Below are 20,407 nucleotides of genomic sequence, written 5' to 3' on the forward strand. Positions count from 1 at the left end.
GGGTGTGATGTAAAACCAAGAAGCTTAAACTTTTGCCAGTACCTATGCGGGTACTTGTTTCAATTTAATTTGATTAAACATTTAAAGCATAATGAAAAACGTGTTCTTCATATGGATGTAGAAAGAGGAGCTAAATTATTTTCCTTGTGGACAAATCTTCCTTTCCCAGTATTCATGTAACTTACTCTATAGTGAACATTTTTTGCATTTCATGCCTGATCTATAATGAGGAAACAAAGCTAGATGCATACAAAATTGAGCAAAAGTGTATATTAAAATACTTGTTGAACCCTACTGGATTCATACAAATAAGAACGGTGAGATCAAGTGGCCAGCCGTTCATGCTTTCCTCCCAGCCCTTATTTACCTGGAGTATAAGCAGAACCTAGTATGAAGTCAGGAAAATCAACTGGATTTGCAAAGATAAATTAGAATTTGCAAAATCTCAGACTTAATGAGTGTTTAGCTCTAGTGTGGTCCTCCTGCATTTGACCAACCCATTGTGGCAGACCTTTACCCCAAGGTGCTCATGTCTTTGGAAAATGCTTCTGCATCTGGTCCTCCTGCAACACTATTTTCAGGGGCAGGTCCTGCTCTAGCATCTCCTATCATATCTTTTGAATATAAAAAAATGGAAGAGAGAAGCTGCCAACACATAGAAGTAGGTGGATCTTTTTCTAAAATGAGAAGAAATAAATCAAGGTAGGTAGAATAGGATAGATGAGGGTCCACGCACAGTGGTCCCTTTCAGTTTGGCATGAGTTGCATGAGAAGTTTAGGCAGGTTTGGGCTCTGGACTATTCAGATGCAGCTCTTGCCTGGCATAAGAGACTTTTCAGCTAGATAGGCTTTCGGCCCTGGATGCTGTATGGGACTGGCTCTTATAGGCTATATTATGTCATATTTGAAGTTGAAACTTGTTTCTCGCATCTGCCTAACAATGCATTTTTTTCTTCTGCCCTGGGAACAGTGGAGTGAAGTGCAGCAGATGATAAATGGTACTCCTGTCTACATGTACCAGGACTGCAGTGTACTTTCTGAGGGTGATACTGATCACTGGCTTCGCACAAATTGGATCTATCGGGGTGAGACAGCCTCCCGCATTTATGTGGAGCTAAAGTTCACTGTGAGGGACTGCAAGAGCTTCAGAGGTGAAGTGATCACCTGCAAAGAGACCTTCAATCTGTACTACATGGAATCTGAGCAAGATGTCGGGATCCAGTTTCGACGACCACTGTTCATCAAGGTCTGTAGTCCTGGGGGTGAAGACTGGTTCATATCTCTTAGCTTACACTAGGTATGTTCTGCTGGCTGGGAGAGGCCAAGGGAACCAGGATTGGAGGGTGGGGAAGGGAATGGATAGTGAATATTGTCCATACAACAAACTCTATTGCCAGTGCCTCACTGTTACACTCCAAGAAGTCATTGCTACAGGAGGCAATAGTTTTTATATGAGATCAGACCTCTGTTTCACTTAGCCATGTGTTTAACTTGACATGGTTATGTAAGGATTCTAAAGAATCATAACAATACTAGATTGTTACACCAATTTCACAAGTAGAGACCAAAGGAATTTGACTTGCCTTAAGTATTAAAGCAAGATTAGACCAGGAGAAGAATAGAAACCAGCCCAGCTGTGGGCTCCTGATCATTTGCTGTGATTGCTGTATGTTTTCTTTAAAACTGGAGCTGATAGCTTCTTATAATGTAATATTTCCTTGTGTAAAAGTATCTAGCTCCCCTCTACTTTACTTGGAGTACTTGCTGCCCTGATGTAGTGGCCTCTTGTCACAGAAACATCTAAATTCCAGAACAGGGAACTTCAGCTTTTTTGAGGATGAATTTCTAGGACCCATTTCTGTCCTAAAAGAATCCATATCCCTAAATTATTTGACTGCCTTTTCCTCTGAAGTTTAAAAGACATGTTATGAAAACAAAAAACTGCAAATGTTAACACAGGCTAACAGTAAGACTGTTGTATCTGGCTCTCTCCCTTCTCAGTACTCCGTCACCTCCCCTGCAGCTGAGGCCTACCGCATGAATTTGTGTGATACTTCCAGAACTCCTAAACATGCTCTGTGATCCCACTGCCAGATGCAGCTGCTGAGCAAATCCTTTAATCTTCTGTGGGGGGCAGGTGGTGTCAGGTAATGGGGAGTGGCCTACAGCAGAGCAGATCTGTTAGCAGTATGTCAGAGAAGGACGGCCTCACCACCTGCAGCCCTGTTCTTCCATATAACATGATGCTATGGAGGCATCGCCCTCCTATCACAGTGTATGAAGGATATCTCACTCATTTTTTTCTTTACTGAGGCAGTGGGAATGTAAGAACTTGGAAACATTTTTTACTGTATATCTGTAGTGATAAAATGTGTTGAACACTGATGACAGTTGCCTTGGTGCAGAAGACCTGATCTACACCAAGCGCAGCCTGGAAACAGTTGGCTGTACTTCTCTGGTCAACTCAACACAACTAATGGTTGCTGTGATTTTACTGCACACAATTTGCAAACAAAGAAGAAAAACATAACAAAAGAGAGATGTACTGCCGATGTGTTCATTTCTGTTGAGGCAGTACTTAAAGACCTCTGAGATCAGAAACCCAGAAAATGGAATACTGAATAAGACCAAAGAATGACTGCATAGCAATTGAAATGAGATGGTGGAGAGTATGGAAGCAAGAGAGGAGAGGGAATCATTGATATGTTAACGCTTCTTCCAAGTGTAAAGAAAGACAGCATGCAGTGCATTGGCATTACAAATACTTGACTATGCAGACTCTTAAGGGCCTTAGCATAAAAATAGTTGGGCTATCTCCCAGCTGCTGCTGCCTGCTCAGATGCTGAAGTTGCTTTCTTTTTCTCTTCTGCATAGCTCAACACTGTGGCAGCTGATCGAAGTTTCACAAGCAGAGACATTGAATCAGGGGCTATGCAGCTGAACACAGAAGTGTGCCCCATTGGGAAGCTGTCTCGTCGGGGCTTCTACTTGGCTTTCCAGAACTCCGGAGCCTGTGTAGCAATGGTGTCTGTCCGAGTGTATTACAAGACATGCCCAGAGGCAGTGCGGGGCCTTGCCCGTTTTCCTGAGACCCTGGCCGGTTCAGAAGGGCTCACAGAGGTGCCTGGTACCTGCGTGGAGTTTGCAGCTGAAGAAATGGGATCTCCCCCCAGGATGCACTGCAGCACCGATGGGGAGTGGCTGGTACCAGTGGGTCGATGCCTCTGTGCTGTGGGGTTTGAGGAAGTCGACGGGAGCTGTGTAGGTGAGTGTGCACACAGATGCTGCTTAGGCCATGAGAGGGGTTCGAGGGAGCCAGAGATCTGTGTGCTGAAAGTGGGATTGGGGAGTTACTATGGTGTATCTCTCTCTCTTGCCAACCCTCTGTGCTTGCCAGACATTTCTTAAGGCTTTTCCCCCTTCTTTAGATTCTCTTTCTCAATTGATTTTCTCCTCCTGTGTCAGGTGTAAGAACTGCACACACCTCTCCACTCCCTCTTGGGCTTCATCCAGGAGCCTTCAGCTTTGGAGCTAGTTTCTGCGAGCAGTAACTGTGATTGACACTGACTCACTCAACAACTAGTTCCCAACCCTTAAATGGCAGCCGTGTTCTCCCAGGGCAGATGGGTCAGATGCATGGAAAAGTGCGTATGTTCAATGACTAAAAAGCTCAGAGCTTTAGGGGGACAAGGGCAAAGTTTCTCCTCTGTGCCCCCTTCTCCGTGGACCACGATGATTCTTCTTCTTTCGTGGGAAACTGTAAAGCACATTGCACAATACCATTGGTGCCTGTCTCATTTCTGAAGAAGAGCAATTAGCAGGCTTAGGAGTAACCACTCTACTGGAGCTACAGGGTGAGCTAGGAGTGTTGGACCAAGCAGTACAGGGTTCTCCTTTTGCTGTAGAAGGGAGAGGATCCAGCTACTTACAGGAGCTTGATGGGTATGCCAGGAGTAGTGAATGTGTGTGGTATTATGCGTTACTGCAGAAAAGGAGGTAAAAGGATAGCACACTCTGTTCTTGTTGTCAGAGCCATCTGTCAAAAGGCCGGCTTAGTTCAGAATGCAGAAGGACTCCATGCACAGTTCTTGGGGTCAGCACAGGGGTGTATCTCTCTGCTTTGTCCAATCTTTGCTCCAGTACAAGGATCTTGTGTCTCTTTCAATTCCCACTGCTTGCTCATTTTGCTTGGAGAGTTGGCAAAAGTTGAAGCACAAGATCCTTGGCCTTCTCCAGCAACCCCCTTTCCTTCCGCAGCTCAGCCAGTTTTTCCACTTAAGCGCTGCAGAGCTCTCCCCACCCTCCTGAGAGTACTCCCCTGGGAAGGGGCAGGGAAGCTGTCATGCCTGGACAGGTTCTGACTGCTATCACAGGACAGGTTCATTCTGCATCTGTGCTTTTCTCCCACTCCGCCCAACTACAGCTGCAGCCAGAAGTATCTTTTGTAGGATCACTAAGGACAGGGGAGGTCTCCCAGGAGAGGAAGGGAAGAAGGGAGAACCTAGAAGGGGTAGGGAGAGTCAACCTCATGTCCAGAGCAGTTTCTTACTGGAAGATCAGAGAAGAAGGTGAGTGTAGGTTGCCTGTTTGTGGTCATCTTGGGACCCGCTTTCCAAGGGAAAGACCAGGAACTGTGCAAAAGACTGGGAGCAATCTTCGTCAGGATAAAGGTTGACATCAGGACTTCTACTTTGTTGTTTGGAAGATGAAGGGCTTATCCTGGAAATATGAAAAGGGGACGAGGGCAGAGGATACAGACTTCCTGGCAGAGTCCTTTCATTCTGATTTTTGCCTTTAGCAGGAACAGAAAAAAGGGAAAGCTGAGCTATGACCCTATCCCCATAACAGGCAGGAGAGCTTGACCTCTGCTGCAGGACAGGAAGCAGGGGAAAGCCAGAAGTGCCAGTTCTGAACTAGTTCCCTCTCAATCTCTGGGTGGATATCCAAGCACATAAACCTCTACTGGGTTTAAGAGTTTAATGGCTCAGCTGTCCCATGTTCATAGAAAAACTGTGCCTGCCCACAGGGGTAAGTCTCACCTTATCAACGTAATCCAAACTTTGCTGCTGACAAACCCAGCTCTCTGTCATTAGCTTCCTCAAGTTAAGTAATTTATTGTGATGCCAGCTGCCATCTCGTTTCTGGATGGGCTCTAACAGTGAGTGAGCAGTTGCTCTCACCAAACTCTCCATTAGCTCAGCTCTGGTGTCTGAAGGCTGCCCAGGGCTTGCTGGCAGTCTCCAGATGAACACCGGTAGGCATAAGGAATGAAGGGAGGGCCAACCATTTTCTTTACCCTCTGATGCCTGGGGAAAGCAGTGCTGAACAGGCTCTTTCCCAAGCCTGTTTTTCCCATCTTGTTGCCTTGGAGGAGGAGGTGGGCCTGAGGCGGCTCCCAAGGGCTGGGGAATCAAAGTGCCTAGGGCGAGAGCAGGGCCCAGCTGCTGCGGAGACTGCTGACTTGTGCATCTCCGCGGGAGCGCCGCGCCTCGCGCACGCCTGGGTGAGCTGAGGCCACGGGCGTCTTTCCCTTGTGCCTAACGAGTCTCGCTGCAGCTCCGCAGGGCGGGACCCGGCGGCGCGGTCGGGAGAGCGGGCTCTGCGCCGCGCCGCCCCCCGCCAGGGCGCCCCGCGGCTCCCGCCCCCGGAGCCGGCGGGCCCCGGCGCCGCCGCACGCCCCGCGCGCAGGAGGGGGCCCCGGGCGCAGCGGCCGCCTGGCCGGCGCGGTGCCGCCCCCCAGCGGCGGCCACGGGCGGCCGGGCGGGCGGCGGCAGCGCGTGCGTGGGAGCGCGGGCGCCGGCGCGCCGGCAGCGCGGCCCCGGCGGCGGCGGCGCCCACGCGGGTCCGCCTCGGGGAGCGGCGGCGCCGCGGCGGGGCTCGGCCCGGGGCGGCCTCTCCCTGTGCGGGCCCCGGGGCCCCTCTGGCTCCGGGCCTCCGCTGTGTCCCCCGCTCCTCCGGCCGGGAGGTGTGGCCTCTTCACCCCCGCTGAAACCGACGGGCCCGTGGCCCGGTGGGATCAGCCACTTGCTGTCCTATCCCCCTAAACATACTTGGGGCGGAGGCTGCAACCCAAACTAACAGGAAGCATGGGAGTGCCTAAACACCACAGGCAGCGTGTGCTATGAGTCCAGCCTGCACCCTGGTCCCGCTTAGTTTACCTTAGTGTTCTCTAGGCATGGAACCGTTCAGGCTGGCTGGTGTGTTTTCTGTTACCTCCTAGGTTTATCCCTCACCCAGATGTCCCTCGTGCAATTCCCTGCACTGTCTCTCACTGATAGGCTTACTGTGTGCCTCTAAATTAGCTATCCCACTTGAAGGAATTTACCCCCACTGTCGAGTGAAGCAGAAGCCCTGGTTGGTTTTAGTCTGTGCAACAGATGGGGACTGAGGACCTGGAATAGTGTTCAGGATGGGTGGAACAGGGGAAAGCTTTGGAGGATATCTTGGGGTAGGAACTAAGTCTTCTTGGAAAGATTCTTAGACCCAAACTGCCTTTCCAAGTTTGTCTTAGCTGGATAATAAGCAGATATATCTGTGTTATATTTATCTGTGGCTCTACTCTTGTTTTGCTTTTCATATTGTTGGTGTGTATGTTCTCCCACTCCAGACTGATCCCTTGTCAGGAAATTTGAAATCTGGAGCAATGGTCACAGAGTTTTCTTCATGTCTACCATACAGAAGTTTTTAGTCAAGAGTGGTTTAGGGACCCAAATAATGCTTTTTTACTGCCTGTGTCTGAAGGAAGTGATATTAAGTAGAATATAAATGATTGTTTGGGCTGGTGATTCCTTTCCTAGTGTAAGTGTGTGGAGAAAAGAGAAAGAGTGAACATTGGCACTGGTGGGTTTCAGCCAGCTGGTACCTACCAGTTCCATACCCAACAAGCAACCTCTCAGCTTCAGATTTTCCTAATCCCCGTCCTCTGAAAAAATTGCTCAACTTCTTCAAGACTGTGCTGTTTTCACTGCTACAAAGTTTACTTGTAAGAATCAATGCTTGAGCCTTGTAGATGTTTAAACAGCTACATAGTTGCGTGATTCCTTTGCAATTCGAAGCTAAGGATGATAGACTGTTTCATAAGTGGTCTATTGTTTCCGGAGCTCAGAAGGCGCTGGTTGCTTATACCTTTTGTGATCTGGTTGCTTATACTTCTTATGATTATCTGTTCTTTTTCATGGTTCACATCCTTTTGGCCTATCTATACTGGTGAGATGGTTGTGTGATGACATTAATATGTAACCCGTATGTTACATATTCTGCACAGTCTTCCTGCCATCTGAGGACAAAAGAGAGAACCAACAGGAATGACGTGGAACCACTTCTCTCATGATAATCTAGAGAGAGGTCTCCATGTATGGTGACTCTTCTCAGACTAATGGAGAGGAGTTGTGACTGGCCTTTGTTTTTAGGTCCCTAGAGTTAGAGTAGCTGGGTATTTCTTTTTAATTTCCTCTATAAAAGACTATTTTCACACTGTCTCAACACAGTCATTTTTGTCTGGATTCTGAGCTAATGAATTTGGAACATCTTCATTGGGATGTGCTGAGGGATTACACAGAATATTGTTGCTGTTATAGTGCAGTGTGAAAAGGTTCATTTCTTCTATGCTGATGTTAAATGTAAGGCAGCAGCCTGTGCAGAATATCAGTTTATCCATTCTTCTGCCATCTGGTTAGTGATAACTTTTTGTTTGCTTTTAGTTTAAGGACATTTGGTATTCATTTAGTTGCTCCTCACAAGTCGATAAAACATCAAATTTGCAGGATACTGCAGCTTGCCGTATTCATTTCCCTCCCACAGAAGTGGAACATTACTCTTAAGATAGCTGAAGAGAGAGGCAGACAGTTCAGAGCTTCTCTAACTCAAGCTAATAACAGTGCAGTAAAGACTGAGCATCAGATGTTACAGCTAGAGAAGGATGTAGCTGCTTACTTTTACAGGAAGCACATGGCATGTGTTTTCTGCAGTCTGTGTTGGCTCCATGAGCAGCTGCATTCAGTGCTGTTAGGTGAACTGATATTAGCTGGGTGTTCTCCAAGGCCCTGCTAGGTAATGCCCTGGTATAACACTAGAAAAAACAGGAAACATGATTCTGCTATACAGCCCCAGGCTTCCACTTAAGATTTCAGTATGCAGAGGATTCTCGGGAGTACAAGGAAAGCTGGGAGGGGTAAATTGAAGAAGAGCCTGAGTTTAGGTTGTAAATGGAATTTCTAGGGCTGACCAGCTTCTGTTTTCATATAATATCCCTGAGGAATGAGATTCCTTGATCTGCAGTCTACAGATCCTACCATAACGTTGATCCTACCTTGAATTTTCATCTACTCTTTGCTCCCATTAGGAGGCTTGTCTAGGTGATTTCCAGGAGCCTCTGCCAATCTGAGTTTTCATATGATCTGAGAGAATGGGAAAGAAAAGAGAGCAAGAAAATAAAGGAATGCTTAAGAAGTTGAAAAAAAAAGGCAGATGGTTTCTGTTGAGCTTAGTTAATTCATCTGTCTCTCTACCAGCTTGCAAGCGAGGATTCTACCGTCACTCCCTGGAGACTAACCACTGCCTGAAGTGTCCCCCAAACAGCTCATCCAATGAGTCAGGGGCTACATCTTGTTCCTGCAACACAGGCTTCTACCGGGCACCTTTGGAAGGCCAGAACATTGCTTGCACCCGTGAGTCAAGGCTATAAATAAATAATGAGAAAATTAGAGGAAATGAAGTGTTGGGAAATGGGGATGAGAGACCAGGGAGGGAGAGGTTAACAAATCAGAGGGAGAACATTTGAAATGCGTTAGCAGAAGGGAAACTGCCTCGGTACTTTGGGTATTACTAACTGGATCTAATACTTTCTTCCATGCTTCTTGTAGGCCCTCCCTCAGCTCCTCGTAATGTCAGCTTCTCCCTCATTGGCACTCAGCTCAGCCTGTGGTGGCAGCCACCCAGTGACCATGGTGGGCGGAAGGACCTGACTTACACAGTCTTCTGTCAGCGCTGTCTTTTCCTGGCATGTGAGCCATGTGAGGCTGGTGTGGTCTTCTCCCCCAGTGCTTCTGGTCTCACTAAACCTGCTGTGGATGTGGAAGGCCTAGAAGCTTATACCAACTACACATTTGCTGTGGAAGCCCATAATGGCGTCTCAGGAATGGGCCCTGCTTCACAGAGGACTACTCCAGCTGTCTGGGTTGCGGTTGGACATGCAGGTTAGCAAAAACAGAGAGAAATTCCTCTTGTGCATCAGGAAAAGATTTTTTTTTTTTTTTAAGATTGCTCCATCTTTCCTTCTGTCTTCTGCATGTAACAGCATGGTATGACTCAGGTAATCTAAGGTACCCCTGCCTCTGACATTTAAAGCCTATCAGTCATACTGCTTGCCAGTCAAAGCAGCAGAAAAAAAAAGCTCACCAAGAGCTATGAATATACCAAGAACTTTACAAAGGCAAGGAGGACAAAGCACTCCCTGTGATATACTGCTGTAGTCCAACTGGCTTGTTCACTGTGTCCTAGGAGGAAGAGGGCCTGTGGCAAGAAATATTTCTTGTGATTTAGATCTTGAAAAAAAATCAAACCAAACAATAGAAATCCTGATGTAACTGAAAAGTAAACATTTTCAAGCAGAGCGAAATGAGGGTGCTAAAAATTATCAGTTCTCCCTGACAGATTTATGTATAGCTTAGTTGGAAATTGGCTAGTTTGACTGTCCTGTAAATACTTTACAGTGTGCTGTGAAACATGATTGTGGAAAAGTGACATGTAAGTGCTCAACAGGCCTTGGTACACAATTTTGATTTAGTGACAGAATAGGAGTTTTTTCTACCTTTCTTTCTGGCCAACCCAACCCTAACCCTAACCCTAAACCCTAACCCCTAGCTCTAACCTTACCCCTAACCCTAAACCCTAAACCCTATACCCTAAACCTAACCGTAAACCCTAACCCTAACCCTAAACCCTAACACTAAACCCTAAATCCTAACACTGATCCTGACCCTACCCCTAACCCCTAACCCTAACCCCTAGCCCTAAACCCTAACCCCTAACGGAAGATTATTAGAAGGGGGAGATGTATTTTATGCATATAAAAACACTTCAAAATAAAAGTGGAAAGTGAATTATGATCTATCTTAACATAACCCTAAACCGTAACCCCTAACCCTAAACCCTAACCCCAACCCTAAACCCAAACCCTTAACCCTAACCCTTCACCCCTCACCCCTAACCCCTAACCTCTAACACCTGGAGCTACTTTTTGGGTCATTCCATCACTTTGTAGTGATTATGAAAACTAAGGAAAGTGACAGACTTGACTTTTCAGTTCCTGCAGACCATTAAGAATTACTTTTTTTTTTTCCTTTTTTTTAAAAAAAATCAAGAACATGGCACATTTGCAGTCAATTGAGAAATTTTTGAATGTGGAATCTCATAGTCAGCTCTTTTCTGACAAGGAGTTGCATTCATATATCGTATAGGAGAGTAGTGCTGCTTTAAGAGCTGAAAATCTTTACATCTTGATTTCAAGCTGAACACTTTCAATACAGTGTTGCATTAAATATAATTCCTTAGAACCCTGATTTTGTTTTGGGGGTCAAACAGAGTTATGCTTCTACTATTGGTGTATTCAAAACAAGTATTTACAACTGAAGATCTCATTTCCCTTTCAATTGTCTCAAGAAAGATAATGGAACAGAAATTCAGCAGTGGCAGTAAGAGTTAGTTCCAGTTGCATGACCAGAATAGGAAGGATAAAGCCTCAGGTGAAGGGAGGGCCTAGATTGCATTACATTTGTATTTCCTCTGATATTCTCTGTTCTCCCTCTGCAGCTCCAGTGACAGTGTCCCAGTTTATCCTGACACAGAGAGATGACAGTAGTCTGTCCATTTCTTGGCTCGCTCCACGGCAGCGCAGCCGGACCTCAGTGGAGTATGAGGTCATGTTCTTTGAGAAGGTGAGACCTGCCTCCTCTGTTCTTCCCCTTTCACCTAAAGGTGGGAAAGTATCCTGCTTGTTCTACGCATGTGTGTTACTTGACTCTGATTCCTTCAGGGAGAGGAGGCACGTTACACAGTGAAGCACCTTCTCGAGCCAAATGTCACTCTGACAGACCTGCAGCCTGACACAGCCTATCTTCTTCGTGTGAGATCCATCACACCCCTTGGGCCTGGACCATACTCCCAGGAGCAAGAGTTTCGCACCCTTCCACCAGGTGAGATACAAGCTCTAGTTTCTAATTTCTGATAAACCCACTACGCCATCAGATTGTGCACATGGTAGACGGACTTCTTTTGGTCTTCTACTAGCTGTAAGACAAAGCAACCACACTCATGAGCTCCCCGTCAAATGGGACAAGCCTCTTGCTTTGTAAAAATACAGAACAGGGAGACATTTAGGCTGTTCCTTTGCGGTCATACCAAATACTCTTCCATTTGGAGCTGATTTCTTTCAGATTTGTGTAATGTACTGCTTAATTATGTACTCTGTACATAATGTACTGTTTAATTATGTCTCTTCATCTAGTTCTCCTGAACTATTTTTAAATTCTGGCTAGTAATGTGCCTAATTTTGAGTGTTAGCAAAAAAGATTTTTTTTTCAAATTGTTCAAAAAACTTCAAGGCAATTTCTTTCCAGCTTTCTTATTTCCACTGTATGTAACCAAGCCCTTGAATGTAATCCCAGTGATGGCTCCGCCTAAAAGATGGTAAATGCTTCTGAAAAAAGTTTTTTCCCAAACTACAAAATGCAGAAGGCCAAGTTATTGAAGCCGCAAGAAACACCTCTCTGTACAGAGACCACATCAAATCTCCCCTTTTCCAGGATTACTGTGGAACTATTCTTTTAACATTATTTTCCAGAAATTTCCCCATTCTTAAAAGTCTTCTGTAATGGAACTTCCTCTGTCTTTATTCCATGTATTCACAGATCCTGCTTTTCATCCTATGGATGTTCCTAGTGATTACAGAAGTATGTTAGTTGGAATGATGCCTAAGAAAGGCCAGTTTTATTTTAATGGAACAAAGACTCAGAAGAAATCAAAGACAAAATTTAACATTACTAAATAGTTATATGAGTAAAAGATAATAAGAACTTTTGTCACCATGGTTGGAATGGCATTTAAGATTGCTTTTTTTGATACCAGGAGTTTTTGATAAGATAAGGACATGTTACAAGACATGTTTATGTATATATATATACATATATATAGATAAGCATTATGTAAGAATAAAAGATTTTTATTTTTAAAATATTTTAAAGTTTCTTTAAAATTATGATAAATATGGTTTAAGAACTGATGCTATTTAGCGTTTGTTCTGTTAAACTCAAATATACAGTATGGAAATTAACAGCTTTAGCTTGAGAATACAAAAGAAGAAGACAATTCGAATTACCTGAACACTATGCAAACACAAAATGAAACCATCTGTGAATTTTGAGAAAGTAGGATCGTGACATTAGATTTTTAATTTATAAGTCAGTTCCTGCTAAGTAGCCAGGATTTTCTGTCAAATTAATTAGTCAGCAAAGTAAAACCATGATCTTGGTGTGTGAGGGAAGGGAAAACCAGAATTAACTGCATAAACAAGAAATTAGGCAAGCTGGACTGCCTGAGAAACTCTTTTCTTATTTATGTCATAGTCCTATACTCTAAATCAGCTACTGAAGAGGAGGAAGGATTTAACCTGAAAGAGTAGTTGGAAAGGAAGGGGTGAGGGAAGAAACAACAGTCCTTGGGCTTTTTTAAAGTGTCATGGAGGAATGTGGGAAAAGACCTCCGGTGTTCTCTACTCCAACCCACGTGGGGCTTATTTGAAAGCTAAATCAGACATAGGGATAAATTACTGAAGTAGAAGATCAGCATCATAGGTGAGTCTCAACCACATATCCACCTGAAAATTCATGATGCACATGAACAACAGCGTCACAGGACGCAAGTCTGGTAGCTCTGCTGCTTGGATGGCCAATGACCATAGCTTGTCTAGTAACACTGGCTGCTAGATGTTGCTGGCTATATTCTAGTGAAGTAGATCTTGGTCTTTTGCATGATATGGCCTGTCTCTCTGTCTCTGCAGACACGGGAGCTCTCTCTGATGGAGTCATAGTTTCCATTGTTTTTGGAGTTCTGCTGTTTGTAGGGCTGCTTGTGGGAGTTTTCATCCTCAGGCAAAAGTAAGTGCTAATCTTTGTATTTATAAAAGTGCACGTGGAGGGGTAGGAAAAGCTGAGCTATGGGAGCTTGATAAGAAGTTAGGGAGGGAGGACCCGATTCATTACTAGAAAATAGTGATAGGGTGGTTAGTTAGAGGAGAAAGAGGAGGATCAGCATAATGTAGCAAGATGTAATGAGTCTCAGTCAAAAACTATAATTAGCAGGATTGGAAGTACTATGTAAGATCATATTTTCTGCTGCTGTCAGAGGAAAATATGGTGATTTCTGTTTTTCTTTTAATATAATCCAGCACAATCATACCATAGGCATCACAGATTGATCAAAAATATTGTTATGACACACTCATTGAACAAAACAAAGTACATGGAGACGAAGCTCCATCTTAATTGTAACTGAAGCCACAAACTTGAAATTGAAGCCAGCTATATACTATCTAATACGTGCAGTACCTGGTTCTACTTTGCCCTGCACTACTGAGAGCTGTGATCCTGACAGACAGGGCAGATGCCCTCAAAGTTTTACTTTTCTTTTTGCTGTCTGTTGGTCATTTCTGCTTAATGAATATTTCATAATTATTTCATGACTTCCAGGCGGGCTCGTCAGAGGCAATCACGGCCAGATTACAGTACTTCAGGCTTTGATCGAGGTGAGCTCAAAGGGGTTGTGCCCATTGCTAGGGACAATGGAACCATCAAGAAGCTTGGAGTGGGTTGAAAGAAATGAAAAGAAATAGTAGCTTCAAACCAGATGCTCGCTTGGATCTTCTGATGTGATTTGTCTCTTTCCATGACATGTTTGGTACATTTGTCCACTTTTCTTGTAGCAAATCTGTGCATGCAGCCCTGCAAAGTTTGCCCAAAAAGTTAGCAGGTTAATTTGCTCTTCTGTTTTCTTTTGCCATAGAGAAGGTCTGGCTGAAGCCCTATGTAGACCTGCAACCATATGATGATCCAAGCAGAGGAGTGCTGGAATTCATTAAGGAACTGGATGTCTCTTGTGTCACCATGGAGAATGTAATTGGGGAGGGTGAGTTCCTTGTGTCTCCCCATCTTTCAGCTCACCCACACTACTATCTGGCTTTCAGTTCCTCAGTTTCTCTTTGACATTGTGTCTTTGGTTGTCCACAGGAGAATTTGGGGAAGTCTATCGTGGGTCCCTACGCCTTCCAGGGAAAGAACGGATTGTGGTTGCCATCAAGACCCTAAAGTCAACATATTCAGACTCTCAGTGGTGGAACTTTCTGCGTGAGGCAACAATTATGGGGCAATTCAATCATCCAAACATTGTGCATCTGGAAGGGGTTGTTACCAAAAGTAAGAGTTCAGGGAGAGAGTTCTGGAATAAGAGCAGAAGGCTGAAGAAGGCAGAGCCTTTCCTAGAGAGACAGCTGTCAAGGAGGCCGTGCTGGGAGAAGACAGGCACTGTCATGTGGCAGAGAAAGAGGAAGGGAGAGGTATAATTTTCCAATGGAATCATGAGGTTCTGTTAGCAGAGGTTTTCTTGGATTGGTGAGTGGATGAGGAGGTGGGATAATTTAAAGGATGGTTTAAGGTCATGTGTATGACAGAGAGGGAGGAGTACAACATCATTTGGGGAGTTTTAAGGGGGAGAGAACAGCCAGCTGTGCCACTGGATGGGGATGTTGGTTGGGATTGGATGTGGTTCTCTGTTTGGGAGGATTGTGGAGAGTGCTGAAAGGTAAGAGCAGGAGAAGTGCAAAAAGGATGATGTCTTCTTCTCTTCCGCAAGGGAGGCCGATGATGATCATAACTGAATATATGGAGAATGGAGCACTGGATACCTTCCTCCGGGTGAGAGTCTCAGATCTGTAACAGGCCTGTAAACTGCTGGAACTTGCACTTGACCTGGGTTTAGGTCCCTGGGAGAAAACTAAAAATAATGTACTAACCTTCACTTAATTTTTGCTTACTGACAATTGCATTTCCAGTTTCAGCAGTTGAAGTTGCCTTACCATTTGCTCCATGTCCAAACTGCTGTCTTGGGTAGCTTGAGTGCCTAAAGATGACTCCCTTAGCAAGCACCTGCAGCGCTGCCTTTCTGCTTGTTCGCCAGTGTCCTCCTTAGCAAGTTGTTAAGGACAGTAACCAGAAATCAGCAGATTGATGTCACTTGACCAGAGTCTTCTCTTGTTTCTTCTTCCATGCAGGAGAATGAGGAAAAATTCAGCCCTGTGCAGCTTGTGAGCATGTTGCAGGGAATAGCCTCTGGCATGACCTACCTTTCAGAACACAGCTATGTGCACCGCGATCTAGCTGCTCGCAACATTCTTGTAACACGCAGCCTTCAGTGCAAGGTGTCTGACTTTGGCCTCTCCCGAATATTGGAGAATGATGCAGAGGGAACCTATGAAACTAAGGTAATGCAAAAGTAATTTCTGGAGATAAAAGGTCTCAATCTTGTAAGTGTAATTGCAGTCTCAGGGGGATGGGGATTTTGCCAGGTGAGAATGACAGAATTTCTTCACAATGAGGAATATCAGGCCAGGGGAGGATTTGGATGGAAAATCTCAGAGGAAAACCCAGAGTAAAATTGCAAGTCATTCTGTGCCTGATTCAGAAGGTAGTGCTTTTCTGTCTGGAGTGCATGTTATTTTGTTTCCTAGCAGATTACTGGCACAGGGAATGCTGTTTTTGAGATGAGAAGCAGAACTAGGAATCTGATGTTAACTAGATCTGACTTTAAAGATAGTCCTGCTGGGAGAAGGGCTCTGGACTAGAGATATCTACAAGTCTCTTTCACAGAATCACCAAACAGTAGATGTTGAAAGGGAATTTTATGGATCATCTGGACCAATCCCCCTGCTCAAGCAAGTTCACATTGCTCAGGACCCTATTCTGTCAGGTGCTGAGTATCTCTAAGGAGGGAGACTTCACAGCCTCTCTGGGGTGTTCCAGAACTCTGTTACCTTCATGGTAAAAAAAAAAAAATTCATCTTGTTCATGCAGAATTTCCTATTTTTCAGTTTGTGCCTATCGCCTCTCATCCTGCCATTAGGCGCCACTGAAAAGAGTCTAGCCCCATCCTCTTTACATCCCCTCTTCAGATATTTAAACATATTGATAAGGTCTGCCCCAGTCGTCTTTCTCCAGGCTGAACAGTTCCTGCTCTCTTAACCTATCCTCAAATGAGAGCTGCTCCAGTCCGCTAATCATCTTAGTGGCCCTTTGCTGGACTCTTTCCTGTAGCTCCCTATCTCCCTCATATTGGGAAGCTGGACATAGCTCTCCAGTTGTGCCCTCATCATGGCTGAGCAGAGGTGGAACGATCACCTCCCTTGACCTTTAGCAACACTGTGCCTGATGTACCCCATTGATCTTCTTTGCTACAAAGGGCATGTTGCTGGCTCATGGTCAACTCATTGTGCCATTGTGCACCAGGACTCCCAGATCCTTCTCTGTGGAGCTGCCTTCCAGCAGGCCAGCCCCTAACTGTACTGGTGGATTCCTAGCTAGGGAAGGAATCTGCATTTGCCTTTGTTGAATTTCAGGAGGTTCCACCCCATGCAACTCTCCAGTGTGTCAAGGTGAATGGAAGCCTTCCCTGTGCTTCTGTATCAGCTACCCCTCACAGCTTTGTATCATCAGCAAAATGGCAAGGGTGCACTCTCTGCCTTCATCCAGGTCACTGATGAATAAATTGAGCAGGATTGGATGCAGCATTGATCCCTGATGTACACTGCTCTTTACTGGCCTCCAACTAGTCTTGTGCCACTGATCATAATCCTTTGAACTCTGCCATTCAGTTTTCAGTCCACCTCCCTGTCTGCTCATCTAGCTCTTACTTCATCAGCTTGCCTATGATGTTGTGGGAGAAAGTATCAAAAGGCTTACTGAAGTCAAGGCAGGCAACATCCACTGCTCTGCCCTTATTAGCCCAGCCAGTCAGTCCAACAGAGAAGGCTATCAGATTAGTTAAGTCAGTTTCTCCTTTGTGAATCCATTCTGACTACTCCTGATCATCTTCTTGTCCTTCATATGCTTAGAGATGGCATCCAGGATGAGCTGCGCCATCATCTTCCCAGGGATCAAGGTGAGGCTGACTGACCTTTAGTTCCTTGGGTGTGTAGTTCCCTGGGTTGAGCTTTCAGCCAGAGCTCCTGTGATTCTAATGTCTGGTGTCATTTGAAGGTGGACTGTGATTGGTACTAGGTTCTTAATCCTGCAGCAGTGCTTCTGTGTAGCATTTGACAGAAGAGAGGGCTTAAACTCATTTACTTTCCAAGATTGTTTCTGTTCTGTTGGGATTTTTTCCTAGAAGTGATTATACATCATTTGGAGTGACATAGTCCCAGTCTATAAAACACTTTGCAAGCTCCTTGTTCAGAAGTACTGGAAAAGTACAGCTTAATGATAAGTGTTGGCTAAGCATGTCTGTGCTCTTTCACAGGGTGGTAAGATTCCCATCCGATGGACAGCCCCAGAAGCCATTGCCCATCGGATTTTCACCTCAGCCAGTGATGTCTGGAGCTTTGGAATTGTCATGTGGGAGGTGCTGTCTTTTGGTGACAAACCATACGGGGGCATGACCAATCAAGAGGTAACAAATTTTGAGTTGAAGTGCTGATTTAAAGAGATAAAAAAGCATGTAGACCTCTCTCTACCTGGCCTTCCTTCAGAACATAAAACTATTATGTCCCTTTCTCTGCTAAAAATCAGTGCAACCAAGCTAAGAATGATAGGTTTCTCAACCCCTGACCTAGGTTCAGTCTTTGACAGCAAAAAGCCAAATTAAAGGCTAGGTATACCAGCCAAGGCCTTTGTCCTGGAGATGTTCTCTGCTGGTTACTCTCTCACCTCTTCCCCTGTGGTTTAGAGTGTTATCTTTAGCCTCATACTCTTCTCAGGTATGTTCAGGACTTCAGTGAAGTTAGGATGTGCTGCTGAAATTACTTCCCAGAACCTGGTTCCCCTTTTCTCAATGGATCTGTCTCAGCAATCTCTTGGTCCTCACTTCTCATGAATAGATGCCTGAATAGCCAAAAAAAAAAGTAATAAAAAGACTGAAAACAGCTATACCTGCCACTTCACTTTTTGACACCCCCTGATCCTTTGCTGTGCTGCCCAATATCTTAGTTTATGCACATATAACCGGTTTCAACCCACTTCCTCACTGCAAAATGTTAGCTGCCTGCTCCTAGCCCCTGAGGTCTCTGGTTCCTCTTTTGTACCTGCTCTTTTTGGTAACTCTTGTCCCTGTCCTCTGTACAGGTGATGAAAAGTTTAGAGGATGGGTACCGGCTCCCACCACCTGTGGACTGTCCATCTATCCTCTATGAGCTCATGAAGAGCTGCTGGTCACATGATCGATCAAGGAGGCCTCATTTTCAGGAGATACGGGCACAGCTGCAACATTTCATCTCTAGTCCCCACCTCCTCCGGCCCGTTGCAGATTTTGATCCCAGGTAACCATATTGTCTTTGGAGGAAAGATTATCTTCTCCCTGGCTCCAACAGAAGGAGAGATAATGCTGGCAATGCAGGCTGGTGAGAGGCATGCTGAATGCTCTATGTGAAGAAGGTAGTAATCTCTCTCCTGTGTGACACAGGGCACAGCTGTTGCCCTGGGCAGTCTGATCTCACTGTGCAGAGCAGATAAGTTGGCCTAGCTCTGACAGGAGCTGTTTGCCCTCTAGCTACTGTCTCATGCTACTGGCCATTTGAGATAGCTGCCTGGCTAATGAGCATTTTCTCTGTCTCCAGGGTAACACTTCGGCTCCCCAGCTGCAGTGGGTCAGATGGCATCCCCTATAGATCCATTCCGGAGTGGCTGGAATCCATTCGCATGAAGCGCTACATCTCCAACTTTCGCACTGCTGGCCTTGACACCATGGAGTCTATCCTGGAGCTCACTGCTGAGTAAGGGCAAGCTAAGCTCTCACAAGGCATCCTAGGTTATGCCAGTAACTGTTGCTGCTCTTGTGCTGTCTGATCAGGGACTTATATTTACCTGGAAAGTTTCAATCCACATCCTTCTCTGAGGTGTTATATGGAAGTGGACCAGCCTCTTGCTCTAAAAGGAAAGAACCAGGATCAGCCCAAGCTGTGGGACTAATTCTTTAACTATCCATGCTTGAGTTTCTTCAGGGGCCTGAGCTGCTCTGCACTCACATCAACCCATATTGCAGCTGAACTGGATGTAATGCTAATTCACTGGGAGCATAGGCTTAGCTTTATAGGCAGGAGAAACCAACTGACTGGGTCCAGATAGACAGCCATTCTCTGAAGAAGTGGAGTAACACAGGGAGATTTCTTCTCTCCAGGGAAAAAGTAAAAGGCAGTAGGAGGCAGAAGGCACTGAGAGGAAGGAAGCTGTCTGAATTAGTGTTTGATAACTGTTTCTGTCCTACCCCACATTCCAGTCCACATGAAACAAAATCAGCAATTCATGTTTTCTTTCTTTATTTCTTTCCCCATTTCCTTCAGAGACTTGAAGCAGATGGGAGTGTCACTTCCAGGCCACCAGAAGAGGATCCTTTGCAGTATACAAGGCTTTAAAGAGTGATCCGTCAGTGTTCTCTTAAGCTTCACAAATGCCCAGTCCTAGCAGACATCACTTGGAATCATTCCTATGGCAATTGCTTCCAAATGAGTGACTGAAACAAGCGGAGGAAAACAACCAGGACTGAAAAGACTCATGAGAAAACACCACCTGCTCTCATTTCTGTTCTCCTTGCTTTAGCACCAAAGCATCTGGCAGTCCCTTTTCAGGGCACTGGTCTTAGAATCTGTTACCAGCCCTGTCTTCTGTAATGTGGTCTGTGCAGCACTAAATAATCCCTGTAGTCCACATACAGGAGTTTCAGTGAAATCACACACAAACATAGGACTATGAACAATTAAAGAGAATGATGTTTTAATACTGGAGACAAAGCTTCAGATAAAGTGGACCTTCAGGGAACATGCACAGGGACACAGACCCATGGAGACTGTGCCCATTCACTCCCTAGTGTCCTTTCTTCATCATTTCAGCAGCCTTCCATCTTCCTTATTTCATAATGGGAATAACATAAGTCTTCCACAAGGCTGCTGCTAAGGGGTATATTTTTTATTTCATTTATTATTGCCTAAAACACCACCAAGCCATGGTGTACTACTTTTTAGGGGGGAAAAGGGGTGGGGGGAGAGAAGGGAAGATGGTAAGTAGCAGCCCACTCTGCTTTAACTCAAGTGATTATGTAACCTCTGCATATTGCTGTCCTGCACATGCACACTTCAGCAGAGAAATTTGCATCTCTC

The 20,407-nt window shown here is 45.2% G+C and overlaps 1 protein-coding gene across 1 annotated transcript in view; it reads left to right on the forward strand.

Annotated features, from left to right (window-relative positions):
- EPHA1 (EPH receptor A1) overlaps positions 1-20,142 on the forward strand; it is a 34,905-nt gene extending 14,763 nt beyond the window's left edge. Inside the window, exons 3-18 of the mRNA XM_010212347.2 lie at positions 971-1,246; positions 2,875-3,265; positions 8,511-8,666; positions 8,862-9,194; positions 10,810-10,934; positions 11,033-11,192; positions 13,055-13,151; positions 13,743-13,798; positions 14,056-14,178; positions 14,280-14,465; positions 14,902-14,963; positions 15,320-15,529; positions 17,560-17,709; positions 18,381-18,574; positions 18,872-19,027; positions 19,595-20,142. Coding sequence (XP_010210649.1) covers positions 971-1,246; positions 2,875-3,265; positions 8,511-8,666; positions 8,862-9,194; positions 10,810-10,934; positions 11,033-11,192; positions 13,055-13,151; positions 13,743-13,798; positions 14,056-14,178; positions 14,280-14,465; positions 14,902-14,963; positions 15,320-15,529; positions 17,560-17,709; positions 18,381-18,574; positions 18,872-19,027; positions 19,595-19,673 — 2,754 coding nt within the window. The 3' untranslated portion in view covers positions 19,674-20,142. The remainder of the gene's footprint in view (positions 1-970; positions 1,247-2,874; positions 3,266-8,510; positions 8,667-8,861; positions 9,195-10,809; positions 10,935-11,032; positions 11,193-13,054; positions 13,152-13,742; positions 13,799-14,055; positions 14,179-14,279; positions 14,466-14,901; positions 14,964-15,319; positions 15,530-17,559; positions 17,710-18,380; positions 18,575-18,871; positions 19,028-19,594) is intronic.
- The last annotated feature ends 265 nt before the right edge of the window (positions 20,143-20,407 follow it).

This window comes from Tinamus guttatus, unplaced genomic scaffold (assembly GCF_059628265.1).
Source record: "Tinamus guttatus ecotype Peru unplaced genomic scaffold, ASM5962826v1 Tinamus_guttatus_pri_ptg000098l, whole genome shotgun sequence".
Taxonomy (NCBI): Eukaryota; Metazoa; Chordata; class Aves; order Tinamiformes; family Tinamidae; genus Tinamus; species Tinamus guttatus.